General features: G+C 37.6%; 2 protein-coding genes across 5 annotated transcripts in view; both read left to right on the forward strand.

Annotated features, from left to right (window-relative positions):
• The window catches only part of ltbp2 (latent transforming growth factor beta binding protein 2), a 105126-nt gene extending 96772 nt beyond the window's left edge, over window positions 1-8354 (forward strand). For 2 of the 3 annotated variants that reach the window (XM_023352518.1, XM_023352520.1), the window contains 9 exons: window positions 192-326; window positions 1946-2143; window positions 2225-2317; window positions 2437-2565; window positions 4073-4213; window positions 4350-4520; window positions 4614-4859; window positions 5242-5394; window positions 7170-8354. In XM_023352518.1, the coding sequence (XP_023208286.1) occupies window positions 192-326; window positions 1946-2143; window positions 2225-2317; window positions 2437-2565; window positions 4073-4213; window positions 4350-4520; window positions 4614-4859; window positions 5242-5394; window positions 7170-7345 (1442 nt within the window). In that variant the 3' untranslated portion in view covers window positions 7346-8354. The remainder of the gene's footprint in view (window positions 1-191; window positions 327-1945; window positions 2144-2224; window positions 2318-2436; window positions 2566-4072; window positions 4214-4349; window positions 4521-4613; window positions 4860-5241; window positions 5395-7169) is intronic. The other variant, XM_023352519.1, reaches the window with a different exon arrangement.
• A 2195-nt stretch (window positions 8355-10549) lies between these two features.
• pomt2 (protein O-mannosyltransferase 2) lies at window positions 10550-19110 on the forward strand. 2 transcript variants are annotated; one of them, XM_023352141.1, is made up of 20 exons: window positions 10550-11244; window positions 11322-11406; window positions 12036-12140; window positions 12226-12334; window positions 12546-12814; window positions 12906-13012; window positions 13095-13177; window positions 14057-14166; window positions 14241-14304; window positions 14482-14542; window positions 14618-14696; window positions 15492-15643; window positions 15729-15820; window positions 15928-16004; window positions 16083-16154; window positions 16240-16299; window positions 16377-16482; window positions 16559-16699; window positions 17718-17758; window positions 18257-19110. In XM_023352141.1, the coding sequence occupies exons 1-20, from the start codon at window positions 10967-10969 to the stop codon at window positions 18335-18337; spliced, it is 2172 nt and encodes a 723-aa protein (XP_023207909.1). In that variant the 5' UTR covers window positions 10550-10966; the 3' UTR covers window positions 18338-19110. The 2 variants fall into 2 exon arrangements, with proteins under 2 accessions (XP_023207909.1, XP_014331705.1); XM_014476219.2 differs by having other exon boundaries at window positions 10552-11244; window positions 17647-17758.
• Window positions 19111-19554: the final 444 nt, after the last annotated feature.

Below are 19554 nucleotides of genomic sequence, written 5' to 3' on the forward strand. Positions count from 1 at the left end.
GGAGGTCTGAATATTTTTGTAAGAAACTAAAGAGCCTACTGATTAGACATGTCCAGTGTTGCAAAGGTTGATGGGACATGGACTGTTCTTGAGAACAAAGTAATTCAGTGGTTGTAGTAAGGCTTAATTTACTGTGATTGTGTGCCAATCATGCTTACAACATGCTTAACTCTCTTACTCTGCGTTTTCAGACCTGAACGAGTGTGAGATGAGCTCGGCGCGGTGCGGAGAGGCCCTGTGTGAGAACTTTGACGGAAGCTTCCTGTGCATCTGCCCCAACGACAATGAGGAATTTGATCCTGAAACCAACCAGTGCCGCTCCATGGGTATGAGTAGTCAGAGGACTTAATTCTCTATCCTATCGTCGGGAGACGGAGTTTTCCCTGGTTTAATGAGCCGTCTCTTATTATCCAAACAAGGGTGACAAGGAGGACATAGCCTCCTCTGTAAATGTTTTTTTAGATCTGTCTGTATCCATTTGTTTTAAAGGCTGCGACTGACTTTGGGTGGTTCACCTCCAAAAAATCTGCATTAGCCTAATCCCTGAGATAGATAATGATATAAAGACCTAGTTCCTTTATTTAGAAGACAAACAAAGATAGCATTTTCTTATTGGCAGCTTAAGGTACTTTCTTCTTCTTTTACATAAATTGACCTTAAGTAACGTTAAGAAAGAGATAATGCTTTTTGAACGATTCAAATACAGTGGGTATACACAAAATTCAACATATTTACATTATTGAGTGGCGCGCCCTCATTCGGGATGTTTTTTCTTCTTCTTCGCCATTAAATTCCTGTTATGCCTCTGTATAGCCTTTTGGCACATTCCTCTGTTTGCTTTTGACGTGTGTGAATCAATCATGTGAGTCTGAATTGGTGTGTTGACTCACATGCCAGTGTTTCCATTTGGCTAAGCCAGCAGCTTAGGAGTGAAATGCCTGAGCCCATCACAGTGGACAAATGAGCAGGCGAGGGTAACGCACAGCCTGCTGATGGATGCAGGGTGAAAGCAGAAGCAGTTTATAGTTGTTACAGCATGATGATGTGTCAATAAAGTGTAGGATCCTATGTCACTTGATCACAATTGGATGTTTTAAGATCTGCTAACTAGTTTAATTTCAGATAAAAATAAGCTTAGTAAATCCAAAATGATGAAGTCATTCAAACCAATACCCATTGGGTAAAAAGTAATTGGATAAATTTAATAAGTGGCTTTTGTAGCCTCGTGAATGACTCATTGATTCGCTCCTGGGGGAATTTTGATAGGCCAAATGTTTGTGGGGTTGACCACTAGACCATGTTTTGTTCACCCGTGGATAATTTGCTTTCGATGTGATTCACCAGAGTCTCAAAGCCTATAAAACAACTCGCATCGCATTTACAGCACCTTGTCAGCAGCCAGAAGCTCAGAAGCATGGAGTGTAGTATTTGTGCATTTAAAAACTTTAAATACTTGTGTATTTAAAAACATTGAGGCTTTTAATAAAACTCTGCAAACAGTCCAGTAATCTTGAATATTAGTGACTTTGTTTCCCACTTATTCTTACATTGTTTTGGTCAGCATGTGATGTGTTGATTTCTTTTTCACTCTTTTAGCCTACCTTATGTTGTTGGACAGGATTTATTTAGGGGCTTCCTTGATTCTGCATGTCAGCTTTGCAATAAGCATGTTCAATCAGACTTTATTCACAATTTAAAAAGGAATCAGTTATTATTAAAATATCTAAATATTGATATCTGCTCATGCAGTTTATCATTTCCTAATGTTAAAATTTGTTTGGTTTGAAATATGTAGTTTGTGACAAAACTGCAACAACAGAAGAAATCTGTAAGAGGATGAACAGTGTTGTATGGCACTGTGCCTGTGTAACTGGTTATTTTTCTTACAGTAGTTCTAGTGATGTACTTTGTATCCTAATGAAATGCTTTCTTTGTTCGTCTTCAGATGTTCCTGACACTAAGCCGGAGTCTCCATCCACTCACATAACTGAAGAGAGGAAAGATTGCTATTATAATCTAAATGATGCCAACATCTGCAACAATGTCTTGTCTCGTAACACCACCAAGCAGGAATGCTGCTGCACAGCCGGCGCCGGCTGGGGCGACAACTGTGAGATCCACCCCTGTCCTCCTGTAGGAAGAGGTACAGCATGAGGCCAACTCTCTGGAAAATGGATGTTTTCCTAATTTCAGCTCCTAGATGGTCATTTTATGCATTTTACAGATGATTACAATCAGTTGTGTCCCCATGGCAACGGAATATTAACTTTACCTGGGTCTTCTTTACTGGGTCATGGAGAAAACCTCCGCTACAAAGGTGAGCATATTTGCTCATAACAGATCAAACTGGTTCAGAAAGGTGAAATATGATCATTGCATTTTGAGATTTTTTTTTTTTACATTGAGCAGTAACGTGTGAATTTGTCTTTTCTTCAGATGCAAATGAATGTGAAATGTTTGGAAGCGAGATATGCAAGAATGGGCAATGTTCCAATTTCTTTTCTGGGTATACCTGCTACTGTCAGTCTGGATATTTCTACGACAAAATCCGGCTTGAGTGTGTGGGTAAGAATTTACATTATCTCTCTTAGGTAGACTGCATTTCTTATTTATCTCCTTCCTTCTATTATCTCATATAATTATCTACAGTTTTTATCAAGAATTCAGATTTTTTTCCACAACTAGAATATCTCTCAAACATCCTAAAGAGAAAATAAGAATTAGTCACAACTAATCTTTTCATGACTCATATGCCAGGTGCTTGCATGAGATTTTAACACTATGACAACCTTAATTAAAACAGTCAGTGTTATTCAAAGCAAAAATATATAACAATTTAATTTCAGAAATTATTGCTACTGTTGGTTAGCAACAATGTGAATTACTACATATGTAATGCAGTCTGTAGGAATGTTTGCCAAGGTTCCAGACAGCTGCAGTTTCAAATCCACTTACACCCATCATCATTTCTACAGTTTAAGTAATAACAGATCAAACAAAGTGATGATGTGACTAAACATTTTCTCCAGCTATAAAACCCACTTGTTGTTTTATCAGCTGGTGGCGATCACCTGGCTGATAAAAAAAAAAAACTCTGACACTTTTTTCTCATTTACAAAGCAAATTTTGCTGTTAAGAAATATTTCCCTGTTACTAAAAACATGGGCAGTGATGGTGTGAAAACGAAAAAAGAGCACCACCCACTGGTAGCATTAGTGGGCAACATAATTTGAAATTGTTGTAAAACGTTAGCTAGTAATCTGTAAGGATATTAACAAGCCGAGTGCAGCAGGTGGCCTGATTTCTTAATATTGACTGTTACACTTGTTTTATGCTAAAAAGAATAGAACATTATTAAACAAATCCATTTTTTTCTGTTTAAAATCAAAACAAGTAAAGGTCATACATCTGATTATTCTAACTGTAATAATGAAGGTGTTATATTATTTTTAGCGGCAGCAATAGAAATAACTGGTTCATTACAGTTTTAAATAAAAGCAAAAAGTTTGTCATTTTATTTTTAGTTTTTGTGCAAAGATAACCATACCAGCTTAGGTTGTATTTTAAATCAATTTTTTAATATATAAATGTAAAAATCCCACAATATCACAGCATTCACACAAAGGTTTCAAATAAAAATGTGCAAGAATAAATATAATTAATCTAAAACAGAATAACAGACCTCTGAATCTCTTTTCTGTAGCTGCTTTATTTTAGACAGCTGAGTGGAATTATGAAGAAACAGGTGGTAAAGGGACATATTTATACATATTTATTTTTCGACTGTATTTCCTCTTTCATTGTTCTAACACTGCATCCTTCCTTCTTGGCTTCTTTTTTGTGGTGTTTCCTCATTCGCTCTTTCTTTCCTTCCTGCTGTATGGTGTGCTACCAACCATCTTTCTTTCTTTGTCCATGTTTTTTGCAACTGGAAATATTTCAAGACTGTCAAATTTCTTTTTTTGTAAATGAGGGAAAAACAATAACAATGCCAAAGCTAATACAATAATATTTTCACGTATTTTGAATCTTCCCTGATGGATTTGTTCCATTCTTGTTCGTATATGGCCAGATTATGATGAGTGTGGATTTGGAAACCCTTGTGAAAACGGAGCATGTGTGAACACGGCAGGATCGTTCAACTGTTTCTGTAGTCCTCCGCTAGTCCTGGACAGCACACAGCACCGCTGCGTCAGTCCCAACACAACAGAAGGTCTGACATCCACTAATGTGCAGTATTTCTTTTTACCCTGGTTTTTAAGGTGTGAAATGTAATGCTGCTCTGATCTAACCTTTATTTAAACACTTCCTCTACTCATTTTTGTAAAATCTTCTTCTTTCTCTCCAAGGCATCATAGGTTCTGATCAGGATGTGAACGCAAATATTTGCTGGCGCCGACTTGAAGGGAACAACATTTGTGCAGAACCGATTCAGGAGCTCAGAACAACATTCACTGAATGCTGCTGCCTGTACGGCGTCGCCTGGGGACAGTGTGCACTCTGCCCCAGGAAAACTTCTGGTGAGAAGCAGAATGCACATCAGACTCTGGTTTTCTTGTAAAATTTTGATTACTGTAACAAACTTTAACGTTTTACTTTGATCTGTCGTGCAGTTGATTATGCTTCCATGTGCAACCTGCCTTGGACAGAAGGCGCAGACAGCCTTCGAGAGCAGATAGGATATGAGTATGGCATTGAAGAGCCAGGGCTTCCTCCATACTGGGATAACTATGGCGGTGGCATTCCTGAAAGTGTTCCCATATTTACTGACAGTGACTACAACAACCCGCAACCACCCTTTCGTGTCCCAGTCCTACGTCCAGGTGGGAGCCAACCCCAACCACTGGATCGCTATACAGGTAAAACATACTTCACGTCCTCCAGATCAACCCTGCTCCTCAAGACACACTGCCCTGTATGTGCTATATGTTACCCTGCTTCAACACAGATGATTCAAGTGAATAAACTTCAGCAAAAGCCTGTTAATCAGCTGTCAATTGAAATTAAGTGTGCTAAAGCAGGGAAGCATCTAAAACTTGCCAGGAAGCACTGATCTAGAGTAGAAACCAAAAAGATTCATCCAAGTTTCTGCCTTGTATTCTAAACATTAAAGTAACTCATGCTCACAAATAATTTGCATGCAATGAGTAGAAAGCAAATTACTTTTAGGTAGCTGTTTCTGATGTGCTCTATAACTAATAGCCTGTCTGTCTGACTATCTGTCTGCATCTGTCTGATCAGAGCGGCGTTACGACAGCTTTGAGGGTCTCCAAGCGGAAGAGTGTGGGATCCTGAACGGATGTGATAATGGACGCTGCGTTCGTGTTCGAGAGGGCTATACCTGCGACTGCTTCGATGGTTACGAACTTAACCTGGATAAGATGGCCTGCATAGGTGGGTTCTTTCCCTCTGCATCTCATGCATTAAGAATTTGAAGGACTGCGTCATAAGAATCTCTTCATCAATGCAGTAAGAAATCACATTAATTGGTTTACTGTAAAGTTTTCCTGTCGAAGCTGAAAGCAAAATCTGATACTCGGCCTTCAAGCATAAGCTGTTCAGAGTCATATCTTTGGATGATTTCAGTATCCTTTACATCATCTCTCTCAAGGAGAAGCTTTGAGTTTAACAACCTTGCATGAGATTAGGTTTTATATAAAAGTAATGAAAGCAGTGCACTCCTTAAAACATCACTCACTTTTGGTCTTAAATTTGTATGTTGCTCTCTGCCAAGAATGAGGAGGCCTTGAATTTTAGCCACACATATATCGCATGAAATATTATATCTCTTTAGAGGTATTTTGTTTGTCTTAGAAAAAAGTGAGGCTGTTTAGCAGTCCTGAGGTGATGATTGGAGCCTTCTGTTTCTGTATGGGCTTATGGCCTCCAAGGCCAGTTGTCTTCCCATGCAGAGTGACTGAACTCTGAGGAAACACGTGGGAGCTGTGCAACCTGTGCCATGCGTCCTTTTAGAAATGCAGCCTCTCGAATTTCCCCAGCAGGACATGACGTAAGCAGAATGAGGGTCATTTGAGACTGAATGCTCGGAAAAAGACACTCAGACCTCCCGAGATGAAAAAAGGAAACAGCTGAAGGCCAAAAGGAAACACTGTCGGACGCATTTTTAATGCAATTTCTAAGCATCCAGCGTTCAACAGTTAAAGCTCAACTGACACACACTTGAGTGTTTTTTTCTGTGTTTCAGATCATGTATTAGGCAACATGTAAAAGACGTATTTTTCTTAGATAAACATTATTTTTAATTGAACCTGGTAAGCCAGAAAGACATTGTCACTTTAATTTTATGCTTTTTTCTTAATTTCTTTATTTTGTGATAAAAATGTTCCCTATATTTATGCGAAAACATTGTGTTACCTATTGTTCATGCTGTAGTCAAAGGGGAAATTATACTAGTTAGTGTATGTCCTGGTAAACAAAAATATTTTACCACTTGAAGTGTTTTTTTTTCTTTTGCATTTTATAATTTTATCATCTTCAGTTCCATTTTATTTAATGTGAGACCAGCACAATATAGTGCATAATTGTGATACACCATTTTCAAAAATTTGGGAAAGGTAAAAAAAAATTATTTTATGATGTGCATTTGTATTCCGGTCTCTAACTCAACAAAGTAGAGCCACATTTGTCTGCCAAAGCAGCTGCATTTAAAGACATGTCTCTGCCAGTTTTGTATATCTAGAAACTGAAATTTTCTGCAAAAAAATTTTCTCCAATCAACTCTGCAGCTCTTCTCTGTCCCTACTGAAAAAAGCATCCCCAGAGCATGATGCTGCCATTAGCAACTGTTTCTGCCTTAGCAGAGCTGGTATTAGCAGAATATGCAGGTGTGGGATCTGCAGAAGTACAGTTAATAACCCAGTTTTTTGTTATGTTTGGTTTGTTTGCAAGCTGCTATTTAGGTCAACAAAACTCAGTGGTCACCATCTGCTTGAGTCCTTTGCTTTCGAGAAATTCAGACTGACAGAAAATGCTGGAATTACAAGAAAAGGGAAGGAAGAAAGGAGGAATTAAAGAAAGCAGGCCAAGGAGTAGGAAATATAAATTATGTTAGCTTTAACACCCACGAGGCCACTCAGCAACAGATGTGCTGCTGGCGGCTGTTGAATCACCCTGCTTACTGGCTTGTTACGTCTCCCTCTACCCTGCAGACATAAACGAATGTGAGGACATCAGTGACAAGGTCCCGTTGTGTCAGAACGGCCAGTGCATCAACACCGAGGGGTCCTACAAGTGCACCTGCCTGCCCGGCTTCGTGGCCTCCGCCAAGCCACATAAATGCATCTCAGCAATCCCAGAGTCCACATTCAGGGGGGCAGAAAACTGAAAGAGAAACAAACTTTTCCTGCTTCTTAAAACCATCATCATCCCCGTGCTCTGTCCACCAGAGAGCTCGGCACTAAACCTCCAACAGTAACACTGTTCGTCCAAGCTTTTCTCCCCACATGTTGCTGACGCACACAAACGTACACAAGCTTTCTCAAATCCCTTCCCCTGTTACGTATTCAAGAGGACCAGGAAATGTGCATTGAATGTATTACACGGGATTTATTGTTCACCACATTTCTGTTTGCCTTAAAGGGATTGTTTTTGAGACTGATTCTTTCATATATTGAGTGACCCCAGGCAAATTGATCTGTTTATATATTTCCCACTGTATTTTCTCTGTCAATTCACTTTTTCGAAGTTTGTTATTTATTTCATTGACATGACGGGCCTCTGAAAGTTTAGAAAGCATCCGGTTTCAGAGGTTAGACTTGATTCCTCTCATTTCTCACAGAGACTCTGTGATTAGATGAATAATGTACATTTTAAAGAGAAGGAATTTCTGAAGAAATATGTCATATATCGTCTTATATCTATCTGGGTCAACAAACAGAATTTTTCCCACAGCTGCCTTTCTTCAGGATTTCTGAACCGATCACCCAAACTTTCACGTTAAAAGCTCCACAAGCTTTGACAGACTGTACATGTATATGAGGTTCTGTGAGATGTTCAGAAAATGGTGCTCCCAGTAGACTGTTTAGGACCATTTTCAAAAAATGAAATGTAATACTAACCCCCATTTCTTTCTCTTATAATAGTATTGATCTGTTTCATGCTTTTATTTTTAAAGAAATGAAAAGAAAAAACAAGCCTTGTTTGCATTTTCTGCAAGAAATTCTGAAATAACGAGAAATTGATTTTATTTGCCATTGAATTTATTGACCATTGTCACAGAGAAAAAGGAATACTTCTTCAGACCATGCCCAAGTGTCCTCCACATTTATTGGCACCCCTTGTAAAGATGTGTAAGAATGCATTTGTATTTTATTCTGCAAGTGTTATTTTTGAAATAATTTCTAAAATAAAAATACTCTCTCTAATTAGATTGAAAAGAATTAAAACATTTTTTTTTTTTTTTTTTACAAAAATACCAGTGCCACACTTAGTGGTAACTCTTGTATTTCCTTGAAATAAACATAATTGAATTGTTTTACCATTTGTACTTTACTCTACAAAGTTGCTAAGAGTGTTTAGGAACTTTTCATGTTTGAACAATGACTTTCAGTCAGATAAAGTCTTTGTTATACCTTGTTTGAAAATAATTGGTGTAAATTATGTCATTTTGCATGTGAAATTTGCCCAAACCAACACAAAAATAGTTCACCTGACAAAAAAATTGCCAACCTCTTTCCATTTCTATTTAGTGAAATTTCTGATTAGACAGCTGACTATTGGTGAATCTAAGTTGAGTCCGGATCCAGACAAGTACCTAAACTGAGTAGTTTTAGGTCTGATCATCATGGCTCTCCTCTCAAGCTGCCCTCCTGCCACTGCACACAAAATTTTCCCTAACACATTTTATGTTCCTTATCTGTCTTTGAGAAGTGTGCACTCTCTTAACATATTCTCTTAGTGCTATCTAGCAAAATCAATACTATATTTGACATTGCACATCAAATGAAAGAAAAAAAAAGCCACCATTTCTAGCTTTTGTAGATTTATATCTGTTTGTAAAAATGTCTTTAAAGCATTTCTTTTTCTGTATGAGAAGAGTGACACTGTACCATAGGAACTCTGTGTATACCCTGCCCTGTGGAGCAGACTATGAGTTATATAAATATATATATTTTTTGCAAGTGGCACCACTGTTAAGAAATAACAATTTTGTAATGCAAGCACCTGCTTATGTCAATCACAACATTGCAGCATTTTTTATAACAGTAAACATGATTTATTCCCGTTTCTTTTGAATGACTGTGTAATTTATGGTTTATAGACAACATCATCAGACATAAATGGCTTGTCTATAATCATCAGCAGGTATTCTCTGTAGCACATTTAGACCTGATAACACCTGGACATGATGATTAAAGCTGATAATTTATGCCACTGGCCATCTTTCTAGATTTTTAATCTGCAGTTTTACAAATGTTTTTATATGAAGCCAACTGTTCTTTGCTCTGTTGTTCAAATATTTGCCTGATTTGGACTGGAGACTATAAATGCGGTTAACGCTGAGCTATTTAAAGTCTTTCAAACAATATTAACTACAGACAAATGTTGTAAAGCTGTGGTCGGTATCTTGACTGTTCATTTTGTTTACCTCCTGACTGTAATCTGTATCAGTCATCAAAATAAATAACAAAAAACAAATTGTGATGATTTCTTCTGTATGGTACTCGATGCACTGCAAGAAAGAATGAATATTCAGACAATTGCTTATAAAGCAGTGACAGTATAGTTCACCATACTCTGCAGTAAGTTATGAGTTTAAATTATCAGAAAATAAGATCTGGGTTTGGTCAAAAAGTGTAAAATTCTTTAACGTTATTATCAAAAGTTAAACAATTCAGTGGTGAAATTATGTCCACTAAATAATGTCACTAAAGATACAAATTGGGAATAGACGGTGCCATTCAAAGCTTTCTGTATTATGTCACACTACAACCACATATTTTATTAGTAGTTATAGAATGGAAGGACAATGAAACATGGTTTTCAAAGATAGATAGATAGATAGATAGATAGATAGATAGATAGATAGATAGATAGATAGATAGATAGATAGATAGATAGATAGATAGATAGATAGATAGATAGATAGATAGATAGATAGATAGATAGATAGATAGATAGATAGATAGATAGATAGATAGATAGATAGATAGATAGATAGATAGATAGATAGATAGAATTACTGTATATATTATGTGATGCTGCCCTCTAGTGGTTGAATTTTAATAATGCGTATATAGCGCTTTCCTAGCTGTTTTTTATTATTATCTTGTTGGGGGGGGTTTGTTGTTTTCAGTCATCAGGATTTATCTCCTTCCTGTCACATTTAGATTTGTAGATTCGTATAATAAAAAATGTTGGTCTTATTGAGAGCGCCAAGGGTCTGACCAGGAGCTCCAGTTATTCCAACTCCTCCCGCCCCCTTACGAAATTATCCTTCCGGCTTTCCGTACTGGGAAGAGAGAAGAGGGATTTTGGGAATTAGCGTTCTCTCTGTGAAACAGCTTCAACAAGTAATGTGTTCGCCTCGTTTTTGTTTCAATACATTTCCCAGAAGGCAACGCAATCCATATGTCTTTGTATTCGTAATGCTCCACTGTAGCATTTAGTTGCCTATAACGATAAATTACGGCTATTTGCACCAGCTAACTTGGATTTAATCGCCAGTTGATCGAGAAGGATATTTTGCTGTAAAACTAGTTTCCCACACAAAATGTTTTGAAGCTCGGGGATATCATATCTGATGACCATGTCTGCTAATTTGTTAAGTGAGAGAGGTAACATTAAATGTACTGATGGTGTTTACAATAATGAGAGCTGATATTTTCTATTAAATTTATTTTTATAGCTGTTATATGTTGTTTACCTCTTTTAGTAGGGCATAATAAGAGCCGTATGAGTCTGTAGCTACACATTCGGTGGTCATTTAAAAAGGTGTTATTTGCTAATGGAAAAAGAAGAATGTATTTCTCAGTGGCACAAAACGAGGGACAGTTCAACATTACGAAACCGGAAGGTCTTCCCATCTCCAGAGCAGACCCATCAATCTCCAATCACTCCAGAATCAAAGATCAAACAAGATGACAGCCCCTGCTCAAATGGATCATCTGGTGATTTTTCAGCCAGAGCAAGTGTTGATTCCCCAAACCAATTGCTTCTCATTGTAGTAACAGGACTATCTTTCGCTACACGGCTCTATAAGATAACAGAACCCCCTCATGTGTGGTGAGTAAGGCTCCTAATCTCCTCTATGTTAGTACACCACTTCAGCATGTTTGAGTAATGTGTTCTTTGTGTTTTAGTTGGGATGAGACTCACTTTGGAAAAATGGGAAGCTACTACATCAACAGAACTTTCTTTTTTGATGTGCATCCTCCTCTTGGAAAGGTGAGCTGGTTGAGTATTAGTTTTGTAAAGATTTCAGAGATCCCTCTTCACCCCTACTCCTTCATTCTTAGCCCTTAGTCCTATATTTGTAAGCGGTTTGGTCTCATAGTTGTTTCTATAGAGCAGCAGCAGCAAATGGAGAGATTAATTCATTGAGTCAGGATTTAAACTGATAGACCAACATAAGGTAACACGTAATTGTGGAGTGGAAGGAACATTATTTGAGTCAATATTTTGACAAAGCACCTTTTGCTGTGCTTCCAGGTTTGAATTTCTCCACCAGCTTTGCACATCTAGAAAGTGAACTTTATATCAATTCTTGTTTTAAAAATAGCTCACAGTATTTTATTTGATTTCATTTTCAGTTCTTCTTTGTTAGCAAAGGAAAATAGAGCATTGTATTTCTTTCTTTAAAATGTGTTAGTGTAACAAACAAAAACGCTATTCTATGTTACCCATGTGGAAGGTGGTGATGTACTAGTTTCTTGTAAGGATCACCTATTTCTCAGTAGAAGATCTTAACAGTAACTATAGGAAATGCAAGAAAGGGTGAAGGAAAATGGTTTGGGTAACCATCAGAAATGACTTCTTGTGAACCTGCTGTGTTAATGTGTTGATCTCTCTTGCAGATGCTGATTGCTCTTGCTGGTTATATGACTGGCTATGATGGCACCTTTCCTTTTGTAAAGCCGGGAGACAAATATGAAGACCACAACTACTGGGGAATGAGAGGGGTATGCTGCCTTTCACATATGCATATATTTAATAAGAAACTATAATTAAGGTTTGTCTGGTAACCTCAGGCCTGTTTTTGTACAGTTTTGCGCCATATTGGGGTCCTTCCTGCCAATCTTTGCTTACCTCATTGTGCAGGAGCTGTCTCGTTCTCACACTGCTGCTCTCATCACAGCCGCCCTGCTCATATTTGGTTAGTGATCATGGTTTGCACCGAACACTGAATAAAATTAACTACACTTTCAAGTTTCCACTTATTTTTTCCTAAATAAAATAAAAACTGAAATGTGAAGATGGAAAAGACATATGATGTAATGTCAATTATGATCCAAATCTATAACTTAATGAATGTTTATTTATGATAAACTGAAGACATTCTTCGTCTAATCCCCTTGCTGCCACAGACACAGGCTGCATCACCATCTCTCAGTACATCCTGTTAGATCCCATCCTCATGTTTTTCATCATGGCTGCCGTGCTCAGTATGATCAAGTTCAACCAGCAGAGCTCCAGGCCTTTTACTGCCCCCTGGTGGCTGTGGCTCGTACTGTGCGGTGCTGCTCTTGCTGGTGCTCTCGGGGTGAAGTTTGTGGGTCTGTTTGTTATCCTCCTGGTGGGCCTGAACACAGCTGGAGAACTCTGGAGGATTTTAGGCGACCTGAGTCTCTCACTGGTAAACTGCAGCATTTCTTTTAGGGAAAACTGTTTGCATTGTTGAAATTAACTGGCGACTTTATTGCCTCATAATCTTGTTTAACTTTCAGATGGATGTTGCAAAGCACTTCCTGGCCCGTGTTGTCGGCCTTATCTTGCTTCCACTATTCCTATATGTGGCAGTATTTGCAGTTCACTTTGCTCTGTTGAATAAAAGGTAAGGGAGAGAGTTAAACACAGTATGATCACTGTATAATGATGTCTTCCCACTTGAGTCACGACTTTTTTTCTTTCGGTAGTGGGCCAGGCGATGGTTTCTTTAGTTCGACTTTCCAGTCGCGTCTCATTGGGAACAACCTGTACAACGTGTCCATGCCAGAGTGTGAGTCCTAAACATGACTGGGAATGAAAGCAAATGTGATTGTACAAAAAAACTGACAACAATGTTGATATTCCTCTAATCTGTCTGCAAGTTGAACTTGGATCAACTTGTTTGAAAACTTAAGCAACAAGGACAAAATTGTTGGTACCCTGCTATTAAAGAGAGACAAACCTACAATCGTCACTCAAACGGGTTTTCTACAGAAATATGAAAATACTGGAATATTCTTTAACAATTTTTCAGGTCTGTATAAGTATAGGAAAGATGAAAAATGAACCATTATATTTCTTATCTTTACTTTTCTTTGCTTAATAATTACATAGATTTTTTTCATTGATGTGTTTTATCTTTGATTTGCCACATCACTGCTTGATTTTAATATTTTACCCAGCAGAATTTCCTTCTTTAACATCATTGTCAATAATTACAGAACACACACTCGGTTTACATGTCCCCATGGTTACATTATTTATGCTCTTTTCTTTACGTACTACTTTCTTATAAAGACAAGCTACAGTAGTTTGTTTTTTAAGCAACTATTTTTATTACATAGTTGATCTATCAGTTTTCTTTGACAGAGGTGTACCAATATTTTTTTCAAAACTTTTGGTAAAGTTTATCAGAAAGCCTAAAAAAAATGTTTTCAATGGAGAGACACAATCTTGTATTCTATCTTTAAGTGCATTTATCCAGAGGATAATATACTGTAAATAAATAAAAATTAAACATTAAGATTTTTAACAAAATCAGCAGAGCTATAATTTTTGGCTCCTCAAATCATAAAAACCTCTTATAGAAAAAGTCTTACTTTCTGCTCAGTGGATGTTTGTATTTATGTGTTTTTCATAATTTCCTGAGCATGTTGTTTCTCCAATGCAGATCTGGCATATGGCTCCACCATTACTGTGAAAAATCTCCGTATTGCTGGAGGTTATCTGCACTCCCACTGGCACTTATACCCCGAGGGAGTTGGGGCGAAGCAGCAGCAGGTCAGGCTACAAGTTGAATGTTTCACTTATGTCGGATAAATTTACTTTGATTTAAGATTTGTTTTCATCAACAGGTGACAGCTTACCTCCACAAAGACTACAACAACATGTGGCTGGTTCAAAAACCAGATAATGACAGTAAGAGAATTGTGCTTATTGACTGATTAGTTGTGGACTTTAATGCTCAGTTAGATCCTTCTTTGAGATTTTTATATGCATTTTCGTGATAGCGTCAGTTATATGAGGCAGAAGCAGCTTGTTCATCATGTTTTATAGTTACTTGAAAGTTGCTGTGTATTGTTTATCTTTAATTAGCTCAGTCAGAGATTCCTGATTTGGTTCGTCATGGTGACATCATTCGGCTAGAGCACAAAGAGTAAGTACCAATCCTGACGTTTGCTAACAGAAGTCCAAACTCTGTGCGTAGCTTTGACTGCACCTTTTCTTTCAGAACAACCCGTAACCTTCACAGCCACCTCCATCAAGCTCCTCTGACCAAGAAGCACTTCCAAGTTACAGGTTATGGAATTGTGAGTGTATCTTTAACGTATGTCTAATAAAAGTATTTATGCACACGGTTTGCCATGTTATCTTCACCAACTTCTCTGTAGTTTATTTTGTGACAGGGCGATTCAGTTTTTTGAATGCTTGTAAAGTGACGCACGGTCTTCCAAAGATTTTACAGATAAAGCTCTGAAAAGCAGAGAATGTTTGTATTCAGCCCCCTTTTTTTTGATATTGCTTCATAATGTTGAGTGTGATCAATCGCCTCCATATTTTAGCTATCCAAGAAAAAGAGTCCATCTGTGCGTAAATTTTCTCAGCTTTTCTATGAGAGCCGTAGAGGCTCTCATAGAAAAACTCATAGAAAAACAGCATTACGAAGACGAAGTAACACAGCAGAAATGTCAGGGATGAAGTTGTAGAGAGGTTTAAAGCAGTATTTGGAGAGTAATGTTTCATCATCACTGAAAAAAATGTGAGGCGTATTGAACATCTGCAAACTTACCAAGACATGGCCATCCACTTAGACTCATAAGCCAACAAGCACTTTGTTGGCTTATGAGAAAAGCCAACATTTTCTGATTTACATTTATAAAAAATGTGTTAAAAACATGCCTCCGTTTTGTCCCAGACTGAAATCAATAACTACTATGTACTGTATATATGCCATGATGTAACAGAATGTTGAAAAAGGTTCCAGGAATATAAACCTTTCTACAGAGCATTGTAGAACTACTACTTTATTGTACGCAGCTAATAAAAATAACACATTAGATTTGGACTTTTGCATGTCTACTTAAGCACATTTGTCCCTCTCTTAGAACGGAACAGGTGACACTAACGACCTGTGGCAAGTGGAGGTTTGTGGAGGCCGGAGGGGCGACCTGGTGAAGGTGCTGCGCAGCAAAGTTCGCTTTCTGCACAAAGCCACGGGCTGCGTGCTGTATTCATCTGGCAAGACTCTTCCGAAGTGGTGAATCTTCTCATATTTTCAACTCTGGTGTGGCCTTGTTTTTCACGAATGATCGACATGCCCATCAAGTTTTGTTTTTCTGCAGGGGCTGGGAGCAGGTGGAGGTGACCTGCAGTCCGTACCTGAAGGAGACTCCAAGCTCTCAGTGGAACATCGAGGATCACATCAATCCCAGATGTATGAGGCACATTTTTCCAAATATACCTAAGCTTTTCTTATTTTTCTTGATAAGGAACACTTTTGAATAATCTTTTAATTTATCTTTATGTGGTTTGTTTTGGCAGTACCCAACATTAGCCTTTCACTACTGAAGCCTAATTTTCTGGAAATCTTGCTGGAGTCTCATATAGTCATGATAAGGGTGAGTAACAGTGAGAAGATGATAAACATGATCTAAATGTGCTACTTTAAAACAACAAAACAAAACATCTCACTTTAGGGTAATAGTGGCTTGAAACCTAAAGACAATGAAATGAACTCCAAACCTTGGCACTGGCCCATCAACTACCAGGTGTGTACACTTATTTTTGCTTTATTTTCATGAAATTCAGTTAGCATTACTCTATGTCAAATGTTTGTTTTTTTTATTTGTGAAGGGATTGAGGTTTTCAGGTGTAAATGAGACGGAATATCGTGTCTACTTACTGGGGAACCCTGTAAGTCCTTTAAACTTTGTTTATTTTCCTGCCTTTCTGATCTTCTAGCTAACATTCCATTCTCTCGTCTTTTTCAGGTGGTCTGGTGGATAAATCTGGCCAGCTTGGGGTTGTATCTCATCATGGTGGCAGTGTCATCTATAGCTATTCAAAGAGGAATATCGCTGCAGCAGGAAAGATTAGGTAAATTTCAACTATGAGGATGACTTGATATTTTAAACATTGACATTTTAAATAAAAAAAATTGTGCTTGTTTCAGAGCATTCCGAAGTTCTCACGGGAGGAGGTGGACTTCTGCTGCTCGGCTGGCTGCTGCACTACGCCCCCTTCTACATCATGGGCCGTGTCCTCTACTATCATCACTACTTTCCTGCAATGCTCTTCAGTAGCATGCTGACAGGTGCTAAATTCTCATGTATTTTACGTTATTACCCTAGTTAATTATCAGACTGTAAGTGAGAGTTAGAGGAGAGGGCAGAACTGAGTGGTTAGGATGAGAATGAGCATTGACATCTAGAATTACACAAAGTCTCTGAATCCTAACACAGTCTGTCTCAGTGACTGCATTATGACTTTTTAATGCAGTGCTTGTCAGAGATTTATATACACTCATCATAGAAGACAATGTCATTAATGTGGGAATTTTAATGATTTATTTAACCACAAACAGTAAAACTGCTTTTAGAATTAATTAAGCAGTCTTCCAGTATAGTTCTGACCATAATGCACAAAAATAGTCTAGATTGGCACCAGTTGCCAGGAAACCTTCTGATTTAAATTAACTCTGCTGTTTCAAGTGGGCCCTGCGACAGACTGGCGACCTGTCCAGGGTGTACCCCGCCTCTCGCCCGGAATGTTAGCTGGAGACCAGCACCCCTCCCGACCCCACTAGAGACAAGGGTGTTAGAGGGAGGGAGGCATGCATACATACATTCGTACGTACGTGCGTGCATTTATGCATGTATGCATGCATGCATTCATGTTTGTTTGTTTCAAGTGGGCAAATACTCAGGGGGATTTTACCAAATATTGATGGCAGTGTAAGACTCCATGACTACAAATCCCATTTTTAATCATTTATCTTATGTAGGTAACTGTCATCAATTGTTTTGTCATAAGGAATTTATTTTAAAAATACAAGCGAGCTAAAGAGCTATAATTAAGTCAGATCTAAGAATTTCTGAAAGAGATTTTTATGCATACCTTATGTTTGAAAGGCATTGTGAGAGTTTCAGTCTCAGGAATAGAATATTGTGAAGGTGCTACAGTGATTGGACAGTGTTGTTAAAGGGAGCCTACGATGTCATGATGATTGTTTGGTGTTTTGAACTATTTTTTGTTTCACAGGAGTTACATTAGACACTCTGCTGAGAAATGCCGATCTGTTACTATGCCAACCCTATTCTGATTGGTTGCAGAGAGGAGGGCAGATGATACTTTTATTTACTGTTCTATACAGGTGAGCTAAGTGAAGCTCTATCTTGTTTGTGTGTGATGTCCACTTTTAAGAGGATGTTTGTGGTTATCCATCTTTGATTTACAGTACTTTGCAAAACTATTCATACCCAATGAATTTTTACACATTTTTTACCATCAGAAGGACTAGTGAATCCTCCTGAAAGGTCAGGGCTACTTGAAAGTTCAAGGTGTATACATACTTTTGCAACGCACAGTAGCTTATTCAATTTGATGCTTCTTATATTCCTAAACCTTTTATGTTTAATGGTAAGATTGATATAAACTGCCTATTTAATTGGCTAGAAGTTATGGTCAATCATTGAAGCTTTCCTCCCTACTTTGTTCTGTGATCAGACCAAAATTAAGTTTTAAAATATAGCAGTTCTATTGAGTGTTGCATGGGCTTCTTTTATTATGATTTATTTTGGATATCTCTGCATTTAATATAAGTAAGGAGTCTCTGAGCTTTTTTAAATCCTTCTGATTCTTCTTTTCTCAGTTTCTACATGTTTCATCCACTGTCCTACGGCATGACGGGTCCTCTTGCACACGAGCCAGGCAGCGCCATGGCTGGCCTTAAGTGGATGGACTCCTGGGAGTTTTAGTCACTTTTACAAGATCTGTACTCTAATGTTGTATAGTGCAGGTCAGAAGTTTACATGCACTTATTATTGGCATGAACACCATATTAATTGGGGACTACAGTGAGAATTGGATGCTCAATTTTCTATTTAATTTGGATTTTCTCCTATCTATATGTGTAGATTTTACTATTTGTCCATTAGAAAAGATTCAAGTTTAGATTAATGCTTTTGTGTCCAATTCTTGACTGTTATATTTATACAAATTATTGAAGTTGTCTGTTGTATTGTCTGCTTAAAGGAACAATTCAAATGCATCAATAAAACACCCTTATTATTATGGCAGTCATCCCCATCAAGAGTGTATGTAAGCATTTGATCTGAACTGTTTTCTGCTTTCTAACAAAAATATTTTCTTACAGTACTGACTGAAAACGTACGTGACCTAGTATTTGTGTCATAGCATTTCTTGTATTGCAGGCTGTGTGTAGATGAAGAACTGTGTGTTGTGTGTGTGAGTAAAAACTAGATGCCATTCATTGACAAGAAGCCCTTTCTCACACTATGCGTTCCATCTGTATTGAGCAAAGGTGCCTCCTATTAACTGATTATGGAAAAGCTGAGTAGCTTAATTCTGCATTGTCTGATTTTTCAGGCGTTTTTTTCAGTTGTCTTGATTTTAGAGTTGGCAGTTTGGTAATGAATGCTTTTGTGAACAACGTCTGAAAGTTTTTACATTTTAGTGTGACAAATAAACTGTGATATTCTTTTATTCTCTGGTATCTTTATGCTTTCAATTCATCAAGGCAAACAAAAATACTAAAGCAAAATGTACCATGAATTGCTGAAAAAAGAAAAAGTGGGATTAGATCATTAAAAAATAAAGTTAGGATTATATGTAGCTCATTAGAGATGTAAAGGGGTTTACAAAGAAGCAAACCGGCTCCAATTGTTTTAAAATCAAAAACACTTAAATGTGGATTTTATTATCAACAGAGTCCTAGACATAAACAACAAATTACCATTATTTTAAGATGTACAGTTAAAAAATACTTTGCGTTGCCAAAGTATTCACTCTACTCTTTCTTTTTTTTCACATTGCAGCCACAGTGTTTGTGAACTTTACTGGAATTTAATGTCAGACTAAAACAAGGTGATGGATAATTGTAAAGTGGCAGGAAAATTATACCTGCTTGACAAAATCTTTTACAGATAA

The sequence above is a fragment of the Xiphophorus maculatus genome, chromosome 19 (assembly GCF_002775205.1).
Source record: "Xiphophorus maculatus strain JP 163 A chromosome 19, X_maculatus-5.0-male, whole genome shotgun sequence".
In the NCBI taxonomy this organism is placed as follows: domain Eukaryota; kingdom Metazoa; phylum Chordata; class Actinopteri; order Cyprinodontiformes; family Poeciliidae; genus Xiphophorus; species Xiphophorus maculatus.